This window comes from Ambystoma mexicanum, chromosome 14 (genome assembly GCF_040938575.1).
Source record: "Ambystoma mexicanum isolate Mex_15411 chromosome 14, UKY_AmexF1_1, whole genome shotgun sequence".
Lineage (NCBI taxonomy): Eukaryota > Metazoa > Chordata > Amphibia > Caudata > Ambystomatidae > Ambystoma > Ambystoma mexicanum.
The window spans coordinates 288,433,936-288,454,722 of record NC_090940.1 but is presented as its reverse complement, the minus strand read 5'-3'; the positions used below and the strand labels follow the sequence as shown (position 1 = coordinate 288,454,722).

The 20,787-nt window shown below is 46.8% G+C and overlaps 1 protein-coding gene across 2 annotated transcripts in view; it reads left to right on the top strand.

Annotated features, from left to right (window-relative positions):
* The window catches only part of NEMF (nuclear export mediator factor), a 1,733,781-nt gene that overhangs the window by 729,738 nt on the left and 983,256 nt on the right, over positions 1-20,787 (top strand). For both annotated transcript variants that reach the window (XM_069637407.1, XM_069637408.1), the window contains one exon: positions 8,592-8,655. In XM_069637407.1, the coding sequence (XP_069493508.1) occupies positions 8,592-8,655 (64 nt within the window). The remainder of the gene's footprint in view (positions 1-8,591; positions 8,656-20,787) is intronic.

Genomic DNA, 20,787 nt, shown 5'->3' with positions numbered 1-20,787 from the left:
CCAGTGTCTTTCATTCGGTATGAGCTGGGCCTGAATTCACTATATTCAAGATTATGTTGGAACGTTATTTGTCTTGTATGGAAATTCATGGACCGCCAAAAGAATCACTATATGAAGACATGATCGCTATTAGGAAGCAATACCAATTTCACTTTGCAATTTTTATCATCATCCTGCTCTAATATAGTGGAGAAATTTGGTTTTACAGTAGAAATGATACTTGCAAAGCTCTCTCGAATCAAAAAAGCGTTCTTTATTTCTCATTGGTGTGAGACTATAAATGCGTAGACCATCTTAAATATTAGCACAAAGGTATAGGTCACTTGCCAACATACCTTAGGCTATTTCCGAATGGGAAGATTTGAGATATCCACATAGGAGTTTACAGTCTCCTGGGGAGAAATCTCAGCAGGGGAATCCAGAGACAGGTGCTGTGTGGGAAGACAATTGTGTTTGTGTAGTATACTGGGCGCTATTATGCTGATAATCAATATTAGCACAAGTGACTGGACTAGCCTCTAGTTCCATGGATAGATAATGTGGCCCTATTTCAGACCATTGTTTGCAGCGGTTTCTTTCAAGTAGAGCAATTATTCCCTCATCCAGTTGATGCATATTGCGGTCCAAAACAATAAAGCCAATGCGTATCTAAAAATATGGAAAGACTGCTTTACACATGTTTGCAACCAAATAAACCTTGATCAAAACGCATAAGAACGCTCTGACACGCGAATGCGTCTACTGAGGTAATTAAGTAATGTAGGGCCTCTCGGAAAGGTCGTTTTTAGAACACAGTCAATGGTGGGGAAGAGAGAAAGTGTGTTTAAATGGCACAGTAATTAATAAACTGCTTAAACAAACAATGCCTAAACTGTGAATGAGGCTTTAAGAACAAACCGCAACTAAGAACACTATAAAAGCAAAATGCACAATAAAAGCAAAACTATTACTAATTGGTTTTAAAAATGTTTAGAGCAAAACACAATGCATGCACAATGATTGATTATATAAATGCATTGCAAAATTGCCTGCTTCTCTTTATCTTAAGGTGGCACATGATTTTACAAGGTGTTTTGTTTACTTCTAAATTATGTATTACTAATATATTTCCTAAAAGCATTTAAACTCTGTTGGAGTCCAGTTAGAATCTCTGGTCCAGTAAAAAGTGAAATCACGGGCATAAAATGGGCAGGAAATCCTGTGTTCCTTTTTCTGGTGGAAAAATTGTTCAGAGAATCTAACATAAATGTGTTTACCCTATACAAATTGAACAATCGTGGGCCAGCACACAGCCCTCTCTGACAAGCTCTGAATTGGGGATATCTCTCCTGTTCAGACTCTCTGTATTCAGCTGATAGAAACCAAACTATTACAGTGTAACAAAATTAGGATCATTAATAACTCCTCATTTATTCTCCAATCCCTCAGTTTGAGCCACAGTGTAAGGAATAAGAGGAATATGAGTCAGGATGTACAGTTCTCGACCCAGAGGAGGACTTATCGTTTATTGTCTTCACAATGGCGCAAGATCCTTAATGGTAAAGGAGAAGCCATAAATCCTTGTTCTCCGCGTTTACACAATCGTTCAGAATGCTCTATGCATCGTAACTTGAGAAACTACAAGTTCCGTCAATACCGCACATGGAGGTTGCCATGGAGACCATGGCATCCCTTACACGCGAGGTACAGCGTTCTACGCTCAGGGGCGGAGTACGATTTCCTCACGTGACTAAATGTATTTAACCATTAACTATGTTCCATGTCTAGCTTCTGATTTGAAACCACGGCTCCTTGTTGTTTTCATTGTTACGGCACCTTGTGTTACCAGACCTTGTTTGTTACTTCGACCTGCCTACAGTCTCACTCCTGAATTGTTTGACGGATTTACATGGTAAGGTTCTACGGCTCACTGACTATTTGACCATCCTTTTGCCTGCTGTTTGGTACTGTCTTCTGTCCGTAACGGTATTGACCCGGATTACTTCTCATTCTGCTCCATTCACAACGTTTGGTCTCTTGTCCTTGCCTGCACTGTTATTGACCTGGATTGTTTCATTTGGACTGCTCTACACTACGGAACGCATCACATTCTGAAGAACGCTGGTTGTGCTTGGCAAGTGGGTTGTACACGGAGTAGAGACTTCTGCTTAGTGTGCATTGACGTTGGCCATCCTCGTTCTGGCGGGATAGCTGGCTACCAGGAACTAGAGACTTTTCCTCAACCCGGATTAGGTGTCCGCGTGCCGCCGGGTGTTAGCCTTTCTGCCTTCTTGCTGCACACCAGCTTGGAACTCAAATAATCATTCCTGTTTCCTTGGCATCACTAGTGGTAAGATCTCATATATAGTGTCTTAGTGTTCTAGTAATCTGCCCTTTCTGATTAATCCCACATAATTTGTTCTGTATATTTTGGTGTCTAGGTTTGGGTTTCCAAATTAAGAAGGTTGACTGAAGAAAGATTATTCACCTGACAACAAATACTATTCCTAGACAGGTTAGCACTCTACTTTGTTTTCTCTTTTGAAATCAATCTCTGTTTATCATACAATCTGTTGACAGCACCCTTTTTCCTTGCAGTTCTCCAATGTTTTTGTGTTGTGTTCCATCGTCCAGTTAATAGATTCCTCTGCATATTTAACCCATTCAGAGGGATATATTGATAGGAAGAACTCTTCGGCCATGCTACGAGTTCAACATTCTTAGACTCTTGAAACACAGCAGCACTCAATATACTTTGTCGAAAGCTGCTTTGAGGTGTAGGTAAGCCACAAACAGGTAATCACCACTTGTCATTAGCGCTTTTTGTTTTAACAACGTCAGCGGAAACCCACGAATATTAGTGCAGTCCCTTCTCTGCAGACTCTCTGGTATTTAGAGAAAATGCCCTTCTTCCCAATCATTGTTATTTTAGTAAGATGTTAGCAAAAATCTCACTCGTAATGCATAATAGGGGTGTTGGTCTACAGTTTCATCACGTTCTCTCGTATTCCTTTTTTTCTAGATTAGCACAAGAGACTGTGTCAAAGAACAAGGGATCATATTCTCATTCCTTATTTCACCAAAAAAGCAGCTCAGAAACTCTGTCCCCATTGTGTTTTTAGACACTTGTTATTCCATCCGGCCCTAGAGCATGGGATCTCTTTAGTTTAGCAATGATGTTCTAGATATCCTGCTCAATATAAGTATCTTACCTGTTTGTTAAAATGCCTAGTTCCAAAAGAGGGAACTCTGTAGTCATTTTCCCCTCAAATGCTAGCGTGAAGTAATCCACCCATACATTTTTACCAAAAGCATTAGTCAACAGTTTGTCGAAGGTACTTTCTCAAAGTTTAATTAAATCCCAGAAGACATTTGCATCCTTTCCCTTCACAACTTTTTCTTTTACTTGCCCTGGGTTATTTGAAGCATGAGCTTAATGGTCCGATATATTGCTTCCTGCAAGAAGCAATATTAGGAGCACACTTTACATTCCTTAATATGCTAATTATGGAAGGATTGATTTGATGATGTTGATTCCTATAATGAATTACAATTGAGTGAGTACTGTAAGGAAGGCATGGTATCAAACATTAGTCAGACATAATTGATCACAGTTCAAGGGTGTTTATTGAACTTCAGTTGGGTTTGAAAAACACCTATCTAATCCTCAATCTAAAGATGGGAGCAAGTAACGACCATCAAATAATAACACAGTCCTAGTGGTGTCTTGTCAAAATAAAATGGCCTATACTAATAAACCTATTGCTAATCCTTACTTTGTAGTAGTTTGGGAAACAATGTTATGCAAAAGAAAAGTGTTCAAGAAATGATATGTCAGGATATTCAAGCAGTTGGCTTCCCTTCCCCCACGTTATCAGCACGGAACAAGGGGGCACACTCGAGCTTAGCACAGTCTCTGGCTTCTCGAGCACGAGGATGCATTTCAAGACTTCAACATCAGGGCCTTCTGTGCCAAAGTCTATTTTGCCACCCAGTCTCTTATTCCAGAGGGCTTGATGCAACAAGACAAACATCAAAGTTTCTTTCTTCTTAGGATTTCACATGCACAAATTCTCACATGATTTTCTATTTTCCTCGGGTTCCCCTATGCCAGGCTCAGACCCACTTTAACACCAAAACTTTCATTGGTCTTCCTCTGCCGGGCTCGGACCAAATTCACATACTTTTTCAAACTTTCTCTATTTCATCAAAATCAAAGCCTTTCAGCTGTGCGCAGGATTTTGCTTGACCCGTCGCAGGACCATTTGGGTTCACCTGTATTTGTTCTCTTTTAATTGGTCTCCCTCTGCCAGGCTGGGACCAAATGTATCTACTGTTATTACTTCTCAGCTGGATACCTTATAGAGAACTTCGATTTAGCATCCACGCTGTGCCAGACCACTCCGTCAAAAGTATTGTAGCTTGCTTTCTTTAAAGTTCAATCAGCAGTTTAACTTCACCCGTGTCTCTTATCACACACGTTTCAACAATGTTCGTCCAGCGAACCTTGGCTTCAACACAGACTGGTCTTGTATTGGTCTCCCCAACTCAACGGATGTGTTGACTTCACTGATGCTGCTTTGTTCTTGGAGCCAAGGACGGTACCACAGCGGCTGGTGATTCTCCCCACCTTCATTACTGACGCAGGAGGGCCCCAAGTATCTCTGAGACACAATGCAGGATTGTTCAGCCTGGTTTCCTGGTTTTACGCTTTCTATTCTCAAGGTCTCTTGCAAGTAATGATTCCTTGTCAAAAAGGTCAAGGAGATTTCCCTCCCTGCGATCCCCTTCGATTTTTCCATCTTCCCCTGCTGCTCAGTTGCCGTCTCGAAACTGCTGTTTCCTCGTGTGCTTTTGCCTTGCACAGAGTGTGCTCTCATGCTCTGGCTATTATCCGTGTAGGGAAGTGTAATGGAACTCGGGTATGAGTGATTGTCGATAATTGCTTGACCTCGCCTGACCATAGTACAGGGCTCGGGTGTTAGTCTGTTTTCCCTTTAAGTGGGTTCTCTGTGAGAAAGTATTTGTGTTGTAAAGTGGGGAGGGGAGTGTAGAGTTCCTCAATATCCTACCTTGTAGGAAGGGTTAAAGGTGTTACAGGGAATGGGATACCGCATCTCACCATCCGGTGACCCACTCCCCGAAGACCCCTCACACAGGTGATCCTCCCGCACTGGTTCACCCCCAGGTGCTGGATCCAAAAGCAATGGATGTGTCCTGGCCACCTGCATGACAGGTCCCTGGAGACTAATGGGTGAGACACCTTCTGGTTTCTCACAGTACATTTGGATATTATATGCATAAACCAAAACACTGTTTTAGAAGTTCTTTCTTTGTTTATAAGAGTATGGGAAATAGATATTATAAGTATCCCATTGGTCATAATGGTCTTGCGCTCCGCTGGAGCAATGGCTGAGCAACATCATTAACCTAGAATGTGGGAGATTACAGTTGTAATTTAGCTCCCTCCCCTCTGCACCAGCCTCTGCAGTTTGCCTGAATGACCTTTAATGCCTGTATTTTTCAAATAACCTTGAATTACCAACAATAAGGAACAAACATTATGGCATATGTCTTCTGTTTTTCAGGAAATGGTGTTTTAACACAGAACAACTATGCGGACAGGCTGAAAACCCAAATTGAAACATTCACTTAAAGTGTGTAATGAGGAACCAGAGCAGCCTTAAAGCGAAGCAGTGACTCATCCATAGTTGGCCTCATATTGCAGGGTTTCATTAAACTGAGTCGATCTACAACCCCAACATCTGTGTACAAGGAATTAAAAAATGACGTTGCCTCAGCTGAAAGCTTGAACCATCCAGACTAGAAGCAGCTGCTGCCTGCCAAGCAATGATTGGGGCTTCAGAGAAAACCTAAAATCAAAGCTAGTACTGCGAACGTGTCACTTGTTTCCCTGGTGCAAACTCTCTGGCCTTGATGCCAAAGTTGGCAAATTATTCCAACCCTCTCTGCGGTTGGTGTCAAGGTAGTGGGGTTTACCGCAGCCACGTACTAAGGGACAGTGCAGGGGGATGTCTCCCTGCAGGATAGATGAACATTCCTTATTCTTTGCTTGTGTGGTCACTCACTGGCTGTGGGTGGCTTTGGGCTGACTTGTCCTCCATGGTCCTTTTTCTCTGGCTTTTTTAGCACTCCCACAGACCGTGATTAGCATTGGAATTGCACTTTAAGTTTGTGTTGGGGGACAGGGGGTGCAAATTCCAGGCCCCTCAGCACTTTAGGACGAAGCGAATGGTAGAAGGAGGTGCTGTGGGGGAGCCAGGAGACCGGAGAGGGGTTGCACATAGAAGTTGAATTATGGTGGAAACGTAGTAAATTCTGGTATTAGTATTGTCACAGAGTTCCCCCCTTCTCACCTGAGACCGATCCTTGCTGGACTCCGTGGGCGGTGTCTTCTTGCGGACAGACCTGGACTTGAAATAGGCTGAGTGAGTCTCTTCCGACTCCAGCGTGCGTTTAAGATTCTGGGATGCAGCGATCCGGGAAACGAAGAAGATGTGCTAATGGCGCACGAGTCAGGAAGCAAGAGGAAAAGGGGAAAGGGGCAAGGAATGGAAGTAGAAAAGTTAGAAACCAGGAAAGCAATACTGCGAACTACGGAGCACACGTCTGATCGCTACTTGGCAATAGCATTGAGACGCGCGGAGCCGCGGGGGTGCGGTCTGTTAATAGAATACGTTACGTCCAATGTATAGACCGCGGAAGGCATGTCACGCTGGACGGCCATGTTGGGAGTGTCAGGGAATGCAAGGCCTGTTGCGATAAGGACCAGGAAGACCAAAAGGGGCGCGTCCTGTGGGTCATAACAAGTATCACGTGTGTAGTGAAACTCTATTTTAGAAGTTAGACGTCATCCTGAAATTGAGGACCAGTGCTATAGTTATGCCAGTGTGCTTACATCCCGCCCCTAGGGGTAGAACGGTGTGCATGTGTTTTTGCTTACAGACCAGGCAGCCATGCAGAAGGTTAATTTCTTGAACACACACAATTCTTCATTGTGTCTTATCATTAATGCATGTAACCCAGAAGGAATGTCCCCTGCAAGACCAAGACAGGGCCGGGATGGATCTTTCAAGAGCTATATCATGAGAAGGACGGGTGAGGGCTTTAGGCCTTCACCAGTCCAGATCTCTAAGTTATAGCAGCCCGAGACCCCCACACTCCAGACACAAACATTCAAGTACACTGACCAGCCCAGGACCCCTGGCCATAAAACTGTACATTGGCCGATCGATCAGGAAGATCAGAGTGCAGTGACAGGCTGCCCCCCACCATCGGTTCATGTGATTTCTGCTGCGAGGTGCCAGGGGAGAAGGTAACATATTTGAGCTGTGTGTGGGCAAGTTGTGGAGGCAGCGGTGGATCTGGGATTGGAGAAGGGGTTCACATAGTTCTGAGAAGTTATCACAATCTCGAAAGCATCTGTTCCACTCATGTTCTTGATACCAGGTGCAATGTAGAAGCTATGAAATAATTTGTGTAACAAAATTGGCAATTGGAGCCTTTTAGTCCCGATGACGGAACAAGGTCCCCACGTGGAAGAAGATGGACAGAAGATGCTGGGACCAATCGCCTGGAATCACATATGGAGAAGGCTATATGTGTATAGGGTCACACCAATCAGCTACCTGGATTTGTAACCTATGTGATGTACGTCACTTGTGAGGCTGTGTACCTTTACAACCCATTGCTTGTGCCATTTTCATCAGAGCTCTTTGTGGCAGCAGAGTTCTTTGCTGGCACACACTTGTAGTTTCGTGAGTATAAACCTTGTTCTCGTTGCAAGAGGTTTTTCTCTAGTGGGTTGTATTTTTTCAGGTGTAGGCAGTGAAAGGTTACTTTAGTTTTGCTGTTTCTCTTTTCCAGTATTTTTTGTATTTTATTTTCCGCGCAATTTTTTATGTAGCAGCCATCTAGCCAACTTATTGTCCTCTATTGCCAGGGTTTATCATTCCCTTGGGGCATGGGGCAAAGTCCCATGGTCCTGCCAAAGTATCCTTTGCCCCCATTTCTCCACCCTATGGAGGAACACTACCATATACCACCATTTTAAACCCCTTAGTGAATGTCCATACTTCCTGCAACATATTGGCTGCTCTGCTTACATTTTACTTTCCAGGTTGACTTTTTTTTAAATATAGGTAAGTACAAACCGTTTATTTACAGTATACTATTTTTTACCATACTTTAATAAAACATATTTTTTTTAAATGTATGGGTCTGCTTTTTATTGGGTTCACGGACGAGTAAACCGCAGGCAAATTGGTGGTAATTTTAACCCAGCGTTACGTGCATCCTGCCTAAACAGCTTTCTTAACTTTTTGTGATATAGGGTAATTATACCACCGTCTGGCCATTCCATTGTTTAACGTGATACTGTATTCTCCTGCAATGTTCTGCCTGGTTCCCCTTCTATGAGATGGCCTTGATTTTGCAACCTTCGCTGTCGTGAGCAAAAGAAAACTTAAGGGAGGCCTATTTACCTATGTTTACAGAGGTCACTCCGGACCCTAAAAGTAGAACCTGCTTACTCCTAACAGAGGTTTAATCTTAAAAAGTAATATGTGATATATTGTATTTGTGTTTTACAGATTTTATGATCATAAAAGACATGCAGCCAAGAAAACACAAAAGACGGTGGAAGCTTCTGAGAAGGTGAGCAATATAGATCAGGAAGATGCAATGCTCTGTAAATACAATATCCATGGTATTTCAGCTGTCTTAAGCCTCTCCCTTTATTTTGATGCAAAGTCATGCTATTTCTTGCTTTGCATGTGTTATCTCTGCATTTCTTTCTATTAGTTGTTTCCTTTGAATCTAAGTACATTGACAAAACACATGCAGTTGGCTTGTTTTGTTCTGTTCTTAAAAGGGTATTTTAAATATGAAGTCTCATGATGTTATTTTACCAAACTCTGCAGGCACAGCCTTCCTATTAGCTTTGTTAAAATTTCCTGCTGTTGTAGACAATATGTACTGTCAAAGTCGTCAAGAAACCACTTCAAGGCCATTGGATCCTCCTTGTAATGAAGTCCATGCCCAAATATGGGAACTTCCAGTGGGGTTACTGAAGGGGTAGAGAGAGGTTCATGCAGGAGAATAATTGGCCCAGAGGATGTTTGTGAAGCATCCCAAGGTCACCCTCACTTGGCCTCTCCAGGATGCCAGGGACAGGCACAGAAATAAACACCTGATTGACAAAAAAGGAAATGGCCCATAAAAGGACACCGACACATGCTTGAGGTGAGTGGGAGGCCCTATGTGTAAACGTATACTGTTCCAAACAGACCTGGAAAATAACATTCTATTCCATCAGTTAGAGTACACTGTTGCCAGTATCAGCTTTTTAAGGGAACAAAACGCTATCACACCACAAGCACACAATAATTTCACATGATCGGTGGAAACTGACCCACACTTTGGGAATTTCCCACAGTTGTCCGTGTACTCAAGTGAATGCACACGTAGACATACCACAGAACATGAATCCTTTTCCACAAACGCTCCAGAGAGTGAGCATGGCAGTTATATGAACAGATCATTTCTATGGGACCGGCTTGGAAAAGCACTTTCTGCATGAACACCCATAACGTAATTCTGCATGTGATCTGCTTTGCTTTGTGAGTCCTTACCATTCAGCAGAGAGCAAAACGACGGCTCAGGGACCTGCAGTAAAGAACGCTACATTTGTGTTTCTACCTGTTAGCTATATCACAGCCTGACAGAAAAGCTAGTGCATTTGCAAAGCTGCTTTTCATATGCTTACACATATTTCATACTTCTTGTATGAAGGAAGCCCTGTTGCAGCGCTTAGGCACAGCAGAAGCGAAAGGGGCAAGACCATTGTGATAGATGTGTCCCTGCTCCCAAACGGGTAGCCCACCCCCTTTGGACCTAGGAAAGTGAGCCTGCTGTGCAATACTCTCTCTAGGCGACGGGGCAAGCAGTATCCCATTTGGGGAGTGACCCTCTTCTGGGGACAAGGACTGCCAAAGTAGGTATTCCCTTTCACCACCCCTCACTGCAGTCCCAAGCATTCGTTCAGTTTATGAGAAGTGAGCAGGGTAGCCATGTGCACAGCCCCTTTAAGAAGGTAGATGGCTTGGCTTCTGACATGCATCTATTGCAGGCGCATTGTGAAATCCAGAACCAATTGGATCTCTTCCTTCACTCCAAGTAGGGTGTAAAATACACTGGCAGATCAAAAGAAAGAGAGACCATACGAGGCACCAAAGGTGCCAACTTGTGCTGCTGTGCAAAGGAGAATTCCCGGCCCCCTCAGGAGGAGGCAAAGGGGAGAGCCACGCAGTCAGCAGGTACCTGAAACAGTTGGCGGATTGCTGCCTCTTCACTGACAGCAGAGATCCCTTCGAGACCACTGAGAGAGGGAGCCACTCGCCTGCTCAGAAGACGTGCCGGTGTCTAGAACCTCCAACACTGGAGGAAAGAACTGAGGTGAAACAGCCAACCACGAGGTCCTGAGCCAGGATGAGAACCATGCCAGGGTTATTGCCTCCCCAACCGAGCCCCTCCACTGTGAAGCAGGCCCATAACCCATACATGGCTGATAACTAGAGGACCCCAGGAGGGAATAATATAAACCACCAGAGAAACCGTAACCACAGTGGGGTCAAGCAGGCCCCTAGCCCATATGGGTCTGATATTCAGGAGACCCCAAAATAGAGTAAGGGAAGCTGCAAAATGAAACTGCAACCAAAGCGGGTCCAAGCAGGCTCATAGCCAGTGCTTAATTTGTAAAAAAAAATAAGTGCCGGTGCCTAAAGAATATTGGTCTCATAATTCCACGCGCGGAGCCGCCCGCACCAGTTCAGTGCTAGACCTAAATTGGCCCACAACACTGCTGATGCTCCCTGTCACATGTTTGGTGCTGCAGCAACTGCTGGCACAGGCTAGTAGTGGGATGGATGGGGAAGGGCAAACATGGGTTGAGAAGGTATAATGCTTTAAACTTGGAAAACACTTCTTGGTTGTCGGAGAATGAGGCTGTTTCCCTCACCTCCTGTGCCTTTAAGTCTGAGATAGGGGATGGTCTAGGCCGCTCCCCCAATGCCCCTTTTGCACCTCCTTGCTCTCTCTCTTCTCCTGTCTCCTTGTGCCATCCAGTCTGAGGAGGTGCTCCCATCCCTGATCCCCCCCCCATCCTGTTGTTGGAGTGGGATGGGGTACATGCGCCCAAGTGTGTCCGGCTGCATTTAGTGGCTATGATGGTGTCTGCTACATTCCTCCTTGCACTCAGCGCATCCCCCTGCTTAGCCTCAACACCCCACACCGGCCTTCCACGGGCCCTGCTTTTGATTTACCTGGTTTATAAATTCAGTTTGGTTTAACCTGCGGCCCTCCACACCTTTCCCTTTTCCCATAACCTCCCCCAACACCCCCCCAGAAATAATACACTGATTCGGGTTGTGGAAGTACAGGCCGCAGTTGCTTTATTAGCAGGAGGTATCTTACAGGTGCTCCGTTACTTGTTACTTGGTAATACAGCATCAGGTTATTCTGCTCTGAGCTGCACACCCTTACACTCCCCACGCGGTGGCGAGCAGCATCCGCTGATTAGAAGTGACGCTGTTACTTTTCCACTTTAATTTGTATAAACTCAAACTTGAGGGTAGGAAAAAGAAAACCTTGGACACAGTGGGCCAAATCTGTAGGTATTGCAAGTGAGAGTTTTACTAACAGGGCAAAGCTTCTATGGCAAGGTGGACTTAACATGACAAGACATTACACACTGCACAATATTTTACTACCTCCATCACAGCACCCACAGACATATGTTTGACTTGCACTTGCCTTAAAAAATGCAGAGGGGAAGAAGGGGGTAGAGTGACACCCTTTGCAGTTGAAGTCAGGGTGAGATTACATTATTTGCCCGGGATCACACACTTATGCTGAACAGCGAAGCAGGGATTTTAACCCAATTTAGGAACCGAACAGCCACCTTCTTCCATGCTTTACATGGAACAAATATTTCAGTTTTGGTTGTCCACAAGACCTACAATACTGTCCTATAGTTTACTTGCAAAATACACAAATTGCATAAAAGCTTCATGACAACATGTAAATCCTTATAGTAGCATGTTGGGCCAAAATAATAACAGTGTACCTTTATATTCCACATCCTGGATGGAAAACTATAAGATGCAAAAGGCAAAATATTTATTTACCCACTTTATTTTCGTCGCTTTAAGACGCACAATGAAATAAGTTGTGTCATGAATTCACTTAGGTTTGGTCTATACTGATTGCTCTAGCTCTCTGCCTATGTGTGCCAAAGAAGACAAAGTCCTCACTGGCGCATAAAAGTGTGTTATTTTTTCAGATCTTGTTCTTGCCATCTTTTCCAGGGTTGGAGGTAGGTATCCATTGTGTATTCCCATCAAGTAAAGGTCCCTTTTCACTGCTGCGTTGCAATCATTGTCCCAGGACTCAGGATAGCTCATCAGCAATGTGCTCCACTTGGAAGCAAGACGACACAAAGCAACACAGGTTCGATCCCTGACTCCTCAGGGTATTAAGCACGTTATAAATATGCAACTAAGACATGGTCCTCCTGTAACTGTGCCTCGATGCCCCCGGGCTGTGTGAGCGCTTTAAAAATGCAAATAAATAAAAAAGCATTCTGTTTCAGTCACTGTTGCACTGTATTTGTCTATACTCCTTCTGACCCATCTGACAGTCTGTTAAAATACACCAAGTATTGTTAATCGGTTACCTCCATGAAGAGCAGCCTCGACTCAGCCTGTTCTTCAGTCACCTCATCCAGGTGTTTTGTGTAATCAATTTACTCTCAAGCTTTTATCAGTCATCACATCTTATAAATGCATCCCCCCTCACCCTTCCTTCAAGCATGAGCATGGTGTTGTTGGGGGCATACAATTGTCTCTAGTCGGGCACCAATGAAAAAGTGGCCAAAGTTGCAAACGCCAATTCATTCCTTTTGCGACAGACTGAGTAGTACCCAAGGCGGAGGCTTTTTGATAAAATGTGAGGCAAATTGTGCATTTTAAAGAGTATTTTTTCAGTGACACTGGGCCAAACTACTAACCGAATGGTGAAGTAACTCATCAAACTGGCCGACGTGGGACAAAAAAGTGGCCCATATGGACCAAAAAAGCTTGCCCACAGTAGCATTTTGTGTTTTTGGTTTGTGCATTGCCCTATAGGCCAGTCCGAGCCGGATGCTATCTTTGCCCTATAGGCCAGTCCGAGCCGGTGCTATCTTTTCAATGACAATGAAACACTCAGCACCTGCATCGCCCGAATCCTTTCCGGTACTCTGCCGGGTGTGCGTTTTGGGGTGAAGGAAGCAGTGCAGTTGAGAGAGGCATAGACCATGGCTGCTCCTGCCTGCAATCAAAATGGTGTCAAACGGGCGGACGGGGGCCCAAAGGATCGAAATTATGGAAATGGAAATATGCAAGTGTAAAAACCTGCACATGGCCTGGTGGTGTACCCTGTACCGCGTTGTGAAGCGGGGCTAAACGCACGTCATTTGGGCCAAGGATTTCCACCCGGTCTTGGGCCTTGCTGCCTGAGCTGCCTCAATTACTTTAGGCTACCTTCCGTGGGGCCGCCTGCCACCGCGGCCGTGCAGATGACAAAAATAGGTGCGCAGTGGCAATGGCCCCACGGAAGGTAAGATTTTAAAAGGAAAAAATGTATATTTGGATGGCTGGGCCCCAATCACTTTCAAAGTGATGGGCCCCAGCCGCCACTCAAAAATACTTATTTCTTTTAAAACCTACCTTCCGTGGAGCGGGGCCCCGGCCACCGGCCCCTCGGAAGGTCAGGTTTTAAAAGGAAAAAAGTAAAAAACGTACTCATTTGGGCACAATCCACAGGCCCGTGCCGCGGCAGAGTCATCTGACTCAGTCTGCGCCGTGGCAGCTCTGCCTGGTGGTCACAGAAATTGGCCTGGGTCTGGCACTGCAGTCAGCAGCACACAGGTCACACAGACAGAAGCCCGCGTGCGGACGGGCCCCTGGTGGGGTCCTGACTCCTGGGCAGTCAGGATACCACCAGGGGACGGCGCCGCCGCACGGGCCCCGACCTGGGCCTTCCTTGCCTGATCACTGTGACAGGCTCAGGGCAGGCTGCTGTTTTACAGTCCAGACTGACCTGCTTTGCCGACTGGGACTTGGTCTTCTCTCCTGTCTGGGCCTCAGGGTGGGGGGGCGTACACTGGCACAAATGAAAAAGCAGGCAGAGGGGGGGGGGGGGCAGGAAGCAACTAGGCTGCACCACGCAGTGCAGCATGGCAGGCTCTCTCTCTCTCACACGACACGCCTAGACACCTTCACTTCACAGTAACTCGTGAAATGAAGGTGGCGCCGCGCTGCCTCCTGTAACAACAACACGTCACCATGTAATTTCACTGGCCCAGAAGAACAGCCAATGAAAACTGCACATTCTGTGTTACTATACAGAATGTATCAAATACTGCATAGTAACAACAGAATGGCAGTTTTCATTGGCTGTTGTTTTTAACTTGTTGTTCATTGCTATTGCTGGCCCCTCCCAGGCCCAGTCAGCCATGGCCTGCACCTGCAAGCACGAGAGATCACAATGACAAACAAACCCAATGATTTATAATGAAGCAAAGTGAAGTGGAAGAACAAATAAAGCATGTACGCTGGCCCCCCCATGATTAGTTCCGGTGCCCAAAAAAGAGTGCCGGTATTGGGCACCCGCAACCATCCCCACAAATTAAGCACTGGGGGTACCGCATCTCGCCATCTGGTGTCCCACTCTCACTCTCTGAAGACCCCTCACCCAGGTGATCCTGCCGCACTAGTCCACCCCAGGAACTCGATCTAAAAATGATGGCAGGTTCCTGGCCACCTGGATGACAGATCCTCTGGGACTAGCGGGTGAGACACCTTCAGGTTTCTCACACCACATGCTATGTGTGACGAATCTGACAAAGCCCATGTGGCCAGGGAAGGGCAGAAGCCACGTGACTCTGGGGCGCTATCGATGGGAGGACCACATGTGGGGAGACCAACCTCGGGAGAGTGTTGGCAGTTCACCGTGGAGTTCACTGTGGAAAACACACAACAACCCCCGCTGCCCCCCACCAGGGACTTATGATAATAATGCTATATATCCATCTCAAACCTGTATGGCATACTGTGCAGTGGACAATATTGAAAGCCGTGGGCAAATGCATCTTAATTACATGAATCGAGCAAGAGGACAAGAGCAATGCAGATTAACAACAAGAAGCATGCAATGCAGTCCAATCGTTCTAATCAGGTTACCCATAGCAGGAAGTTGAAAAGCTACAGCAAGACTGAAAGGAGAATCTCCTCTCCCTATGCAGTTCGGGAAGCAGACGGGTCGTGGCGTTCAGCAGAGCAGAAGAATGGTCGGGAAGACGTCGGCAGGAGAGACTTGAGCCTGGGACGACCGCATTCACGATGCACAGAGCAGTGGAAGCTCTGACATGAATGCCAGAGCGGTGAGAAGACCGGAGATTGCAGGAGATGCAGATGCGAAGAGATGGAAGACAGCTTCAGCGAACGCCATTCACGTAGGATGCCGAAGCGGCCAGAAACTACCGGTGAGCCCAGGCAAGCCTTAGGGGACGCTGGAGGGGATTCCAATATGGCCACCAGGGTGGCGACACAGTGAAACATTGTGCTCCGCTCCCCCTGCCAAAAACGGGGTAATTAGCAGCTGAACCCTCCACCCCCCCCCCCGGCATGTTTTGCCATTGATAGGTACTGAGGGCTATCCGGTGTACCTTGACAGACCAATAACAGTACTAAGTGCATCGAAGTGGAATACAGAGCAGCGGCTCCAACTAGAGCGGGTGCAGCCAAGAGCGAAGAGAACTGTGGACAGCGCCAGGGGAAAAAGAGGGCTTAAGGGCGCGAGCAGCCAGCATGAAAAGTCACCGCAGCCGAGATCAGCAAAGGAGGAGAAAGCATTTCGGCACAGCGGGGTCCCGGGAGTTCCATGGGCGGTAGGACCTAGCCAAGCCGGGTAAAGAAGCACAAGGGTGAAGCGTTCTCCAGCCGCTGACACCAAGAAGGCGGGAGGAAGCGCCCCAATGAGAAATCACCAGCGCCAGGACTGCCCTGGCAGAGGAGCCGCACTCTGGAGGTCTGGCGTTCCACGGCAGACCAGAAGCAAGGTATGGAACAACGAAGCAGAACCTGGAGTGACAGCCCCAACCAGAGCGGGTGCAGCCATCAGCGAAGAGAACCGAGCGCAGACCCGGCGAGAAGGAGGGCTGAAGGGAGCGAGCCGCCAACAGCAGACGGCACGGAAAAGGGGGAGAACACTTTTTGCCACTGCGAGGTCCATGGGAGGTAGTACCTAGCCAACCCGCGGAAGAAGCCAGAGGGAGAAGCATCCCCCTGCCGCTGACGCCAAGAAAGTGGGAGGAAGCGCCCCAACGAGAGTCGCCAAAGCCAGGACTGCCCCGGCAGAAGTACCGCACTCCGGAGGCAAAGTAGGGAGCATATTTCAGCATATAGTCAACAGAGTAACTGGCTTACTGTCAATAACAAAATCCTCCTCAAGACTGCCTCACTTACACACAAATCACTCAACAATGACGCCCCTATCTATCTTATCGACAGATTCCATAGACAGACCTCTCTGAGACCAACAAGAATACCATATTAAGACTGCCTCTCTGTACCAAATTTTAAACGCTCCACCATAGGCAGTAACAGTTTCCCAGTCAAAGCAGCACAACTGTGGAACTTCCTGCCACCACCCTTCAGAATGGACCTACACTATCAGAACTTCCGAGCGAAGGTCATCTCATGGCTGAAAACGTAGGCCCCCTACTACAGCTAGCCGCCTAATCCTCTCAGACTCCTTTATTGCACCTAATGATGCGCGCCTGTACATTTGTATATATTCCTGCTGTTATCGTATATTGCATATTTTGATGTATTTTGTTCTTTTGTCGTAACTAAGCTTTGCAATCTCTTGTAAATGCTGCGCACCGTTACCCTAGGGTATGGATTGCGCATTACAAATAATAAACAAACAAACAAACATTAACAACCCACCGAGGACTGGCGGGAAGAGAGGATTGCAGAGCCTGTGGAACAGCGGGAGCTGACGAAGGCAGAAATGACAACACCGAGAGGAGACGTGACAGATCCTGTGGAGCTCGAGCCTGAGCTACAGAGGTAAAGGGAAGTAAGGAGAATAACACAGCACAGCGTGGGATCAGTGTGCAAGGGGATAGCTGGACAGCTCTGGGACACGGATTAGAAGAAGAGGCAAGCAGCCGAGTGGCAAGGGATGGCACAGGCGGACAGCCAGCCCCTCCCCGACCTCACCATACTTGGCGCATCAGAACTCATAGTGGGATCAGCCACAGAGAGACCCCAGCAAACACAAGAGGGGGTGAGGACGAACACCCCAACTCCAAATCCCCTGCCCTAAATGAAGACCTATGGAGGGAGAAGAGCAAAGACAAATTAGGGGTTACAACAACAGGGGGAGGCCAAGCCACCCACAAATCCTTGGAAAGGAGGAAGAAACTACACACGGGCATCAACGGGGCCCCACAAGAGGGGAGGCCCAACCTTAAAGGACAACAGCCCCCCGCAAGCAGAGGTACTGAGGGGCAGAAGGAGGCAAGCTAGACCCAAAACCAAAGAATCCACTCAACCCGGGCACCGCAGCCAGGAAGTGCAGTAGGGGCCACGGGCAAGAAAGCAGTGCTAACCTACCAGTAACAGGCAACCAAGTGCAGTGAACCCCAGATCCTGGGGGGCACCCCAAAATCACACCACAACAAAACAACAAGGAGAAGTGGACTGAACAGAGGTGAGGGGATCCAAGGGGACAGATCTAAGCGGCCCGAAGTAGGTGAGGACAGCCGGAAAAGAAGGCTAAGAGGGAGCATTCAAACTGAAGTGCATAAAAAGAAGGGGGGAAAGAGCCTACCATCTCTTCTGCTTCGTGGGACAAGGGCTGAACTGCAGCAGGAGCAAGGAGGGCTGGAGCAGGTCGACACCAGAGGAAGAGGAGGAAAAAACACATGGCCTGTGGCCTTAGAAAAGGTACGGGATGTCGAAAAGCAGGGGGAAAGACCCCCAGAACCAGGTGAAGGGAAACAAGAAGAGCTGTGAGGGGTCAATTCAGAAATTGTGGCTGAAGGAGGGAGGATCTATGCAGGATAGTGAAATGGGGCAGAAAGGAGTGAAGAGGATCCCCCCCATACCCCTGGGAAGAAGCCCAGGACGATCAGGGGATCACTCAAAAATTCATGGAGCAATGCTTCCAGAGCTTTGGAGACAGAATGGCAAATATGATGCAGACACAACTAGAAAAGATGAGAGGACCTGTCGGGAGAGATACAAGAGGTCAAAAGGGAACTACATGATATAGAGGCAAGAGTAGATGCCAACGAAAGGGCCCTGCAGGAGCTAGCGGATGACAATACAAAAAAGAATTGATGGACCATCTGGCTAGAGCTACGCACTATTTAGAACTCTGGGCTGAGGGCAAACATCCTGAAAAAAGCAATACCTGAGACTGTGGGAGATGCAGACTTGCAACAAACAATTCAACAAATAATTGCGTCCCTGATAGACCTGCCGAATCCGGAAATAATTCTGGTAAACAGAGTGCATAGACTGGGACCGAATCGAAATGAACCGGGAGCCAGACCTCGGAACGTCCTGGCGGCAATGCAGGAGTACAAACAGAAGGAGAACATTCTAAGGACGGCCAGACGGACTGATGAGCTTCAATACAATAGCACCGCGGTGCACCTATACCAGGACCTCTGCCAAATAACACTAACAAAAGAAGACAAATGCACCCAGTAATACAAGAACTGGTAAAAACCAGTTCTTGTATTACTTTTTATAAGATATAAATGGACATTCCCATTTGGTCTCCTGTTTGAGGTTGATCGAAGGCAGAGGAGAATCACTACAGGAGAAGAAGGCGCAACTATTCTGGGAATAGAGGCGGAACCAATGTGCATGGAGGAAAAGGGCCCAGAGAAGGAGCACCCGAAAAGGAAAGCATGGGAATGGTCAACCCAGGAATCGAGGAAGAGAGTGAGGAAAAAGCGGGGACCACAAGGCCTGAGAATCCCAGAAAAGGACACGCCACAAGATGCGGAGCCCACGGATAAGAGCCCCCATAAGCAAAGAAAGCCACACCAACATGGATAAAGTAAGAGCTCCTGGTGAGGGGAATATAGACTGCTAGGCAAAACAAGTGGTGGGCGGGGGGTAGGGTGAAGATCTTGGAGAATCCCATTGGTGTGGGGGACCCTGGGGGAGAGAATGAGCTCAACACCCGTGCAGGAGAGTTGGGAGGGGCTAGCGGCTGTCTGAGTCACCCCCGGGAGGGAGGGAGGGAGGGGGCAGGGGAGGTCGAGGTAGGGGGAACTCCGGTTTGTAATCAAGTCTGGAGGTGGGAATTGAACCCGCCCTGAGAGGGAAGACATTTAGACATTCACTAATAATGGCCAAGGATAGTGTGCTAAAAGTCATCTAGCTGAATATCAAGGGGCTAAACTCACTGCTTAAAAGCTTAAAAGAAAAAAAATTAGACCAATAACTGGCAAGGGAGACCCCGGACATAATAGCCCTGCAGGAGACCCATTTCCAAGAAAAGGACAAAAACAGACTCAGAAAAAGGGGGTATAACAGAATTCAGCAAGCAGACAGCTCGGGAAAGAGTGCAGGCACACTAATAGCATTGAAAATCAATCTGGAGCTTAGGATAATGGACGTAAGCAGGGACAACAATGGCAGGTACATAGAGATAACCTGCCAAGGCAGGGGAGGAGTTTTTAACGGTGGCTTCGCTGTATGCCCCGAACACTGGGCAAGATCATTATATACAAAAAATGTTGCATAAGCTAGAAGTATTTGCCAGAGGAAATATAATTCTAGTAGGGGACTTTAATCTCGCATGGGACCCGGAGAGGGATAGAAGTGCCAGAACATATCACACACAGAACAAGCCATCAAAGGAATTAAAGGGAAAGATGGAAAATCTAGCACTGGTGGAGGAAAATGAGAGGTGAGGCAAGGGGGTACACCTTTTACTCCCACGTTCATAGATAAGCATCGAGGATAGATTATATATGGGTGTCACGCCCCCTGTTGGGGAGAGTGAAGGAGGTGGAAGTGGGGGCCATCACCCTATCAGACCATGCTCCCATCACCATGTCATTTGCACTGCCAAGCTATCTAATAGGCCTTTGGAAGTGTAGGTACCGGGCACATGTCTTCAAGGATTGTACCGAGAGGGAAGAATTGAAGGAGGAGATTGATCAATTACTTCAAAATGAACGAGACCCAGGGAATAGACCACCTTACAATCTGGGACGCCTTTAAGGCCACTATAGGGGGTAAGGTAATAGCGGTAAAAATCAGACGGGAGAGGGAGATCAGACACCTAGAGAGGGACCTGGAAGAGAAATTAAATAGACTCCACACTCCAAATGGCGACTAAGCCATCTGGAGTAGTTCGAAAAGAGTACAGGCTGGTGAGGGGCCAGCTGGATACGTTATTAACAAGCAGGGCGGAGAGGGCATTAGTGCACCTCAAAAAGAAGTTTTATACTAAAGGAAATAAAGCGGATAGATTGTTGGCAAGAATGCTTAGAATGGAAGAAAAGGAAAGAACCATCCTAAAAATAAAAATGGCAGAGTGGGAGTAGTGAACAGACAATGAGTCTATCAAGAGGGAATTTACAGATTTTTATGGGAAGGTGTATAAATCAGAGGGACCGGAGTGGAGAGCAAAGGAGGAATATCTAGACAA